The sequence below is a fragment of the Phalangium opilio genome, unplaced genomic scaffold (genome assembly GCF_054372755.1).
Source record: "Phalangium opilio isolate 3A_F unplaced genomic scaffold, DU_Popi_V2 ptg000054l_1, whole genome shotgun sequence".
In the NCBI taxonomy this organism is placed as follows: Eukaryota; Metazoa; Arthropoda; class Arachnida; order Opiliones; family Phalangiidae; genus Phalangium; species Phalangium opilio.
Window position 1 is genome coordinate 5,098,006 of NW_028324173.1, and position 9,356 is coordinate 5,107,361.

Genomic DNA, 9,356 nt, shown 5'->3' on the forward strand with positions numbered 1-9,356 from the left:
AAGGAGAGGTTTTACACTGGACTTGTCTGTGTGTGTGTCTGTCGGTCTGCGTCTGCATACGATTGACAAGTGGGGATTCTGACAATCTTTTCACCCACAAAGTGGGGACCCGACTTACATGTGGGGACATTTTAAAGTCCTCACATGTAAGTTATTAGATAAATGATATAATTAGACTAATTAGAGCCCAAATTAATTGTTTGGCACTTGGGTTTTTCACATTACAAGTGGGGACCTTGGAAATTAACACATCCGAGAGATGTCGCCAGAGGTTTTCACACACCCGGGTACCCAGTTGTACGAAATAAGGACCATATGGTCTCTTCGGCGTACATGTGAGGGCTCAAAAATGGGTTTTCATTACAATAAGCAAAGATGGATGTCGCTTCTTTAGAAGTCCAAAATATATATCATTCAGCGATAACAATATTAGCGGAACCTCACTCGACATATGCGGGTCAAACACGGTAATATTTCTTTTGCGTGTCCAGTTTGCGATAAGTCATTTTCGCGGAGAGATAATTTAACCCGTCATCAACGGCAAATACATCAAGGTCACCCCGCGGAAAATAATGTTGTGGAAACCCACGTCGCGGAAAATAATACGCGTCCAGCATCCCCGCAACCCGGACCATCTCACCGCGTCACCCCTCCCAATTCTCCCGTAAAGAGAAAAGCGGCACCGATCCCAGAGAAAAGAAAAAGAATCAGAGTTGAAAATGGTAAATATTTAGTTTATTGATTTCCCCTGTAAAGCCCCTCACCTCCACAAATTGATGTACAGGGTGTAGGTACCCACCAGGGGTTTAGTTGCGTTAGTCGTAAAACTCGACATTTGAATTAGTGTAGGAATTAATTCTTAATTTATATGTAGAAAATGCGCCGATACCAGATGAGACGTTATCTACCCAAGATATCGAAGGACTTGATGCGTTTATAAAGATGTGGGAGGATAGACAAAATCTAGATGGTAGGGGTAGGGAAAATGAAGATGGTGATGTTTTGCTCTCGCAAGATGATGCGGGTTTAAATGAATTTAAAGAAAACTGGGAAGCCGAACACAACGCGGTAGAACAACCCGGGAGTCAACAACCGGACATTGAGGAGATTAACGCGCTCGATAACGCGATTTTCTCGGCTCGAATCACCGCACCTGACGGTGTTACGGACCCGATTTTATTCATCAATAAACAGGGAAAACTAGAATCATATCTCAGAAACAAATTGAACGATAAAAAGGGAATTAAATGGTATTTAACGGTTCGCGCGCGGTATACACGTGAACTTGGAAATACAGGTGCTGAAACCGAAATTAGCCCATATTTCCGAGGATTTACGCATGCCACATTGGCACCGGAAGTTATCCCACAACAAATCGACTCGAGTCAAGATAAAATTGCCGAGAGTATGATTAGCTTCGAAGCTATGGGAAGTGGGTGGGTTTTAGATCGAATATTATTTATACAAATCAACATTATCCAGTATTTACCCCTAGTGGGTGGAACATATTTTCAATTACCACCCGTGATTGAAAATAAAAAGGCAACGGAGAATGTTAACCCGGAAGGTCCAACTGACAATAAGTGTTTCTTGTGGTCCATAATAGCAAAACTTCACCCAGCGTTAGTCAACGCAAACCGCATATCACATTATAGGCCGTATGAGAACGAACTCAATTTGTGTGGAATCACTTTCCCTTTTGAATTAGATACGTTTAAACTTAAACGGTTTGAGGAGGTGAACAATTTATCAGTGAATATTTTCGAGTACGAAAAAGGATATTTTCCACGTTACGTAAGCGAGAATAAAGTGCACGAATCTAGACAAATTGATCTTCTCTTGGTTTCCAATGGAAAATCAAAACACTACGTGTTAATTCGCCACCTTAGCCGATTGTTTAACGGTTTCACGAAACATTGTCACCAATCATTCTACTGCCGATATTGTTTGAAAAGAAACGTCACCGAAACAGTTCACAATAATCACGTGCGTGAATGTAGGGTACACGACCCGCAACGTGTGATTATGCCGCATAGTGAACCTATATTGAAATTTAAAAACTTTGGATGGAATCAAATGGTAATTTACTAAATATAACCAAGTGCAAGACAAAATTATAATGTTTCATTACATCGATAGAGGTTCCATATATTATTGTTGCCGATTTTGAATCGATTCTCGCAAAGGTGACAACATGTTTACCAGAGTCATCGTTGTCTTCAACAACTACTTTGGCGTTGCATAAGGCGTGTGGTTTTTCATACGCAATAGTTGGACCAACCGGTAAATTCTAGACCCCCACCCTCCCCCGAACGGAATAACCGGTTATCTTACAAATATTCACGCTATCATAGGAAACCTCGTTAAACACGAAGTATACAGAGGGGTTGACGGAGCGATGAAATTTTTGAAAATGCTGTTGGACGAATCTGACATTATTGTTGAAAAACTCAAGGAGAACATACCAATGCAATTAACAACAGTCGAGGAAGTTTCACACGAATCTGCGACTCGTTGTTACATATGTGAAGAATCCTTCACGGCTACTACAATCAAAATACGCGACCATGACCACTACACTGGAAAATATAGAGGGAGTGCGTGTCAAAGCTGCAACTTGAAATTGAAAGCACCAAAATTCATACCAGTTGTTATGCACAATCTCAGCAGGTAATTTAAATTATCATTATGTCTAATTAGATCTATTTAATAACTATCGATCACCGGATAGGTACGATGCGCATCTAATTATGCAGCAAATTGCGATGATTCGAAACAAAAAGATTGACTGTATAGCAACCAATAGTGAGACATACATTTCATTCACGCTGGGAAATCTGCGCTTCGTGGATAGTATCCGGTTCCTGCCTGCATCCCTGGAATCGTTGGTTTCAAATGTTGCGAAAGGGGGATCAGAAAAATTTCCGCTCCTAAACGCAGTTTTCAATCCGACCGAAGTCAAGTTACTTCTTCGGAAAGGTGTATACCCATACACTTACATGGATTCTGAGAAACGCTTCTCTGAAAAGCAACTACCATCAATTAAGAGTTTCCACAACGACCTCACGGATGAGCCACTCAAACCGGATGATTACGCCCACGCTCAAAACGTATGGCAATCATTCAACATTCAGAATTTGGGTATGATCATGATAACACACACTCGAGATGATTAATTACTAATATCAGTATTGTTTTTAAAGGAGGGTACCACGATTTGTATGTCCTGTCCGATACACTACTCCTAGCGGATGTTTTCCAAAACTTCCGCAAAAAGTGCATGACGTACTATCGTCTAGACCCTGCACATTCATATACATTACCTGGTTTTGCCTGGCAAGCCGCGCTATGTATGACAAAGGTACACCTAGACTTGCTATTGGATGAGAACATGCACCTCTTCATCGAAAAGGGGATTAGGGGAGGGGTATCCATGATAAGTCATCGCTTCGCGGCGGCGAACAACAGATATCTAGATAATTACGACGCATCAAAACCGGAAAGTTACATCTGTTATCTAGGTAGGATATACAAGTTATCCTGAACACATTTTCAAATACTAACAATCAATTACAATAGATTGCAACAACCTTTATGGGACGGTCATGTGTGACGCTATGCCCATGAGAAATTTCCGGTGGGAGGAACCCAACCTCAACTCCGAGCACGACATTCTAGACTGCCCTGACACCGCACAGGAGGGCTATATCATCGAAGTGGAAATGGAGTACCCTGAAACACTACATCATGAACATAACTGCTACGCGCTGGCTCCAGAATCCATGTCAATAAAACCCCAGATGTTCTCGGAATATTCGAAAGGGCAGACGAGTGCACTTAACATTCCAATCAAGGAATCCTTACCCAAATTAGTCCCCAACCTCCTCAACAAGGAACGATACATAGTTCATTATCGTAATTTAAAATATTACGTGTCAATGGGGCTGAAAATCACAAAAATTCACCGAATAATGAAATTCGAGCAAGGGGCTTGGTTAAAGCCATCCATTAACTTCAACACGGAGAAGAGAACGAAGGCGACCGATGATTTCGAGAAGGATCTCTTCAAATTGATGAACAATGAGTTGTTTGGTGTGTAATTATAAATTAGAATAATCCAAAAAAAATGGAATTAATTATTTTTTTTCTCTCCCCAAGGAAAAACCATGGAGAACCTTCGAAATCGCCAGGATTTCAATCTCGTGACCACTCCCGAAAAGGCCGTCAAAAAAGCTAGTTCACCGGCCTTCGAACGGTTTACAATTTTCCACAACGAACTAGTTGGAATTCATTCCGCCAAGAAGAAGTTGGTGTTAAACCGGCCAATATACACGGGGTTTGCCATTTTGGACCTGTCAAAATTATTGATGTATCAATTTCATTATGACGTAATTAGAAAGGAGTATGGTGATAGGGCGAAACTCCTCTTTAGAGATACCGGTATGTTTTAGGTAGATATGCAAGGCTTACGTGTACTAACCTTATGTAAAATTATAGACAGCCTCACCTATCACATTGAGACTCGGGATTTATACGAAGACTTCGCCGCTCAAACGGACAAGGATGATTTCTCAGGCTATCCACGTGACCATCCACTTCACAGTGACGTGAACAAGAAAAGACTGGGGAAGTTTAAAGATGAATTGGACGGCACCCCGATCATAGAGTTTTGCGGTTTAAGACCGAAGATGTACAGTATCTTGTCGGACAAGGGGGAAAAGAAGACGTGCAATGGAGTTTGCAAGCACGTCGTGCAGAAACGCGTCCGGCACGCGCATTACCGCGAGTGCTTGTTCAACCGCGAGCTGACCACCGCGGAGATGGTCCGAATTGTGAGTGACAAGCACGTTTTAAAAACTGTAAGACAAACCAAACTATGTCTCAATCCCTGCGACGATAAGCGTGACATTTTAAATGATGGTGTTTCGACAATAGCCCACGGGCATATAAATACAAAATAAAGAGAAAAATTATAACAAATTTATTGAGTAATTCTTATACATATATTCAGAAATCATATTATCGTTAACATTTTTATTTTTAGAAAATCGTTTTATTATATCAAACATTTTAACTCCCCTACATCTATACAATGAAAAGTAAATGCAATAGCCGCCAAATTAAACAGTTAGGCTGTTTCGCTCCACAAAATCGTTAAATTTAAATAAACCCGGAGGATTTCCATAGCTTTCAAAGAATTCGGTATTCTTTTTCCTCGAAATGTATATAACCGTCCAATGTTTTCCTCCCCCTTTAGACGTATCAGTGTTCACAATAAATAGCGATGGAAATGTTTTAACAGTTAGTGGTAGTTTATCCGCCGGAAATATTCTCCGGAACAAATTCCTAGTGTATGGGTCACGCCCTAATATTCTCTCAAGTTGTTGAGAGTCCATTATGAGCTTTGATCGAATAAAACGGCTCGGTTTTTGTCAATTTCAATCAAAGATTGAAATTCGGAATAGTAAACGACGGCAATTGTAGCCGGTAGCGCTTCGGCAAATATTAACTCCAATATCCGGGAGGTATAACTATGGCTATATCCCGGTTTTCATTCACTCCGTTAATTATCTCTTCGGATTCACCTAAGCCGGAACCTTCCTCTGGTAATTCATCCATTGCATCCGAAACAACACCTACGAACGAATTATCCCAAATGCGAACTATGCACTCCTTTTTTACATTATTCCATGTTCTGGGATAGCTTATTTCAGCCAGAGCAACCTCGTGAGATCTCTCTAGTATTATAGATTCTGGTAGATACGCTCTGAACTTGCTTATAGTATTTCCTTTGAAATATTGCGTTTTAGAATCAGAGGGTAGTGTGATGTAGAAACTCATTTTACGTCGATTTCTTGCACCCAGGAATCAAATTCGGAACTATACCCTCTCCACCGTACGAGAAGTTCCTTAGTACCGTCAGGTTTTTTACGTTTTCGTAATACTTTTTCAATTTTAAATTTACAGTTTTCTAGGTCCTTGCCAACTTTCTGTATTTCCTCTTTGTAGAACACGCCAGAAATGAGCTCGGAGTTCAAATCCTTCAGTTTATATACGGGTGGATCTCTCGGGATCCGTTCTGTTACTTTGAATAGTTCTTCGGTATAATTGGCCAAATACCCTTTTTCAAACGTTCTTTATTTTTGCTTATTCTAACTAAATCATCAATTTCAAAGGGGTATGAAACTGGGGGCGAAAAGTTAACTTTCCCGTACAAATTTAACCAGATTTGTTTCGAATTTTCCTCGGTCACTTCAGTGGGTTTGCATTTAATTGATTTGTGGTAGTTGTTATTATACGATTCCAATAAGTCGGGTAATACGTCAATGTATTTGTAGGTGTCGTTTTGCGTAAAATAGCGGTACATTCGCTCCTTCAAGGTTCGATTAAATCGTTCAACGATACTACATTTCACTTCCGAGTGTGTGGCGAAAAACTTGATGTCCAAACGTTTCAATTCACTTTGCAATTCTTTATTTAGAAATTCATTCCCAAGATCCGACTGAACAATCTTGGGTTTTCTACCAGACTCTAAAATGGATCTAAACGCCGCAACCATCGTATGTCCTGTCTTGTCTTTAATAGCGACGGCGAAAGCAAATTTACTGAATACGTCAATACAGCACAGTAGAAATCTATATCCGTCATTATGACGCTTAATGTTTTGCATGTCTGCCAGATCAAGTTGCCATTGTTCATCTATACCGTACACAATAGTCTTGTTCCTTCTGAAGTTGTGCCTCGCGCGTTTGTGTAGTGTATACGTATCTTGACGTTGTAGGAACTCAATAACATCATTTAAGGGAACGTTAATCCCCTTTTCTCTCGCAGCCCTATATAGTCCTTGTACACCTCCGAAACTCCCCGGATCTTTTTCATTGAAGTATATTTCTTCTAGTTTATCCATTACCCGTGCAGTTTAAGGTTTTTTGAGTATACCAATAAGCGAAATCAGATAACTCGATAATTATAATAACAAATAATATCAAAAGCGCCGTAATAACTTTGGGATTATTTAAAAATGAAACGGACAGGGAGGCTAGAAGCCCTATGGGAGAAGGGTCGTTACATCCTTCCATGATAACGTGTAAGTAATTTGTGAAAGAAATGAAACGTGATATTGATATATATTCTTTTTATTTCAAGTTTATCCAAGTGCGGAGACCATTACCATAGTGGGAATCCGGGGTTAGGGGATAATAATCAATTTTCGGTAAATCGCTTTTAGATACATCGAGATAGGTATTTGGTACAACACTCGTATAGTCTCCAAAGGGGAATTTGTTTCTCACGATAGTTTTTGGTACATTTTCTTTTATTAACATTTCGTAAAACTGATTTATTCCAACGACAGTGTGTTTCGGTTTACTTTTATAACCTTTAACAGATTCGTGTAAAATATCCATAATATTCGACCCGACGATTGGTTGTCCCCTGTATATAAGTTCCCCGTTGGGAGACCAATTAATCTTGGAGTTGATATCAATCCACTTGTATAAGGCAATGGCTGGTTTGAGGTGTGAATCTGGTATTGTCATGGCTATTTCAGAATACCAATCTTTCTTTTTCAGTTGTTTAACAGGTTTCTTCTTTTTTCTTTTGTTAATAGCACTCGTTAGTAAATGATTGTACATGTTAACTTTTTGCGTCTGGTTCAATTTGTTGTCTACCAAAACAGTCTTCGTATCCAAATTTTCACTATGTTCAACTTTTGGTTGTGAGTTTAATCGGCGGTAAACCTCTTCAGGTACCAATATCATCTTTCTAGCCATTTTTAATTGCTCTGCTTATAGCTGCACCAGCAGCAGTGCTAACAAGTGATAAGAGGGGGGCTAACAAAAGAGGTAAAAATGCACCTTTTTGAATAAGGATCTTTTTTCGTTTTGCTACAGTGCTTTGTTTAGATAACTTCCGTAACATTAGACAGTGCTTCTTCAATCGTTTCTTCTGGTCGTCTGATAACTTCACGTTACCGCGTAGGGCATTTAAACAACATTCTACTATAGCCTTGATAGAGTCATTACTAGCGTGTTTGATAGCGTATTTTCTCTGACACGCATTACAAGAAGTCAGATATTTAAGAAATGTTGATGCGTATGTACTCTTTTCATTTTGGAATATAGACTGCGGCTTCTTCGCCCGGTATTAGTCCCGTCCGTAGTCTATGATCATCTGACGTCGTTGGCTTTAAATCATCCCATAAATACCCAAAATCTCTAGCAATTGCCTGATGGAACGCGTCGATGACGTATTTACTATTAGTGGGACAAATCTGTTTGGCTAAATGAAATATAGCCGATTTATCTCGAGGAGATTTGAATATTATCAAGTAGTGGGCGTTTAAATTTAATGTTCTAATTTCCTTCCCGGGGTAATATAAATTTTGCATCAAAATAAAAACAGAGGTGTTTTTGTGGTGCGATCCCCGTATGAACAAATTAGTTACATCCTTGTTATTAGATATTTCACAAGGTAAATCATCAAGTATAACGAAATTCTTGATATTGGGGTCTAATATATTCACATTTAATATACCTTCGTGAAATTCGACGGAAGGCGTGTGATCTAATACCGAATTAAATAATTTCGGTTGATATTCAGTGTAACACCATATTATCCTATCTGGAGAGGGTGATATACATATATCTTTATACTTTATAAGGTTAGCTACAAAGTATGATTTTCCCGATTGTGTCGCCCCGGCTATGAGACCATTAAATGGGTGTTGTAAGCTGAAGTCCATTTTAAGGAATGAATCACTTTTTAAGAATCAAGTTGATTTTTATTCACAAATATTCTTTAGCATTACATACGATTTGACCAATCATATAAATTTTAATCTAATTAACATATTAAAATACTGTTTATTTCTTAAATCATAATTCACCCTATCTTCATACTCCAATGTATGTACTTCTACATCCGAGAATCGAACACGCTTCATTGACCTGTCAATCAAAAACACCCCTTGCAGGTCTGAGAGAGGGGTGCGTCAATCAAAAGGCTTACGTACAAAGTCTCATCCACCATCTTGTTTTCTCACCCGCCATCTTACAATCCTCCTCAACATCTCCTCCTCCTCAACTCCTCCTCCTCCTCAACTCCTCCTCCTCCCCTGCCTTCCACTGTACCTGTGCTGGGAACGGCACTTTCCCCCTACTAGTGGTCTAGAAATTCGTTAAAGAAAGTTGGGTTTTTTAAAGTCACATCGGTGTTTCGATCGAAAATTCATGCATTATAGGGGCTTCCTTTCTCGGGTTGAAAACCAGAGAATTCTCATTTTGGTCATTAATACACTTTTTGCATTTCAAGTGACTGATGGATCCATTGACTAGTATTTCCAGTTCGTCGGGTGC

General features: G+C 39.5%; 2 protein-coding genes across 2 annotated transcripts; one reads left to right on the forward strand and one right to left on the reverse strand.

The window, feature by feature from the left end:
- The first annotated feature begins 942 nt into the window (after nucleotides 1-942).
- On the forward strand, nucleotides 943-4,961 carry LOC149670951 (uncharacterized). The gene is made up of 8 exons (XM_089840484.1): nucleotides 943-2,079; nucleotides 2,187-2,283; nucleotides 2,355-2,670; nucleotides 2,732-3,141; nucleotides 3,204-3,521; nucleotides 3,580-4,092; nucleotides 4,159-4,440; nucleotides 4,498-4,961. The coding sequence occupies exons 1-8, from the start codon at nucleotides 943-945 to the stop codon at nucleotides 4,959-4,961; spliced, it is 3,537 nt and encodes a 1,178-aa protein (XP_089696610.1).
- Nucleotides 4,962-5,505: 544 nt separating this feature from the next.
- LOC149670952 (uncharacterized) lies at nucleotides 5,506-6,907 on the reverse strand. Its single transcript, XM_089840485.1, has 3 exons — nucleotides 6,121-6,907; nucleotides 5,966-6,079; nucleotides 5,506-5,636 (listed from the first exon to the last, which is right to left on the reverse strand). The coding sequence occupies exons 1-3, from the start codon at nucleotides 6,905-6,907 to the stop codon at nucleotides 5,506-5,508; spliced, it is 1,032 nt and encodes a 343-aa protein (XP_089696611.1).
- Between the last annotated feature and the right edge of the window lie 2,449 nt (nucleotides 6,908-9,356).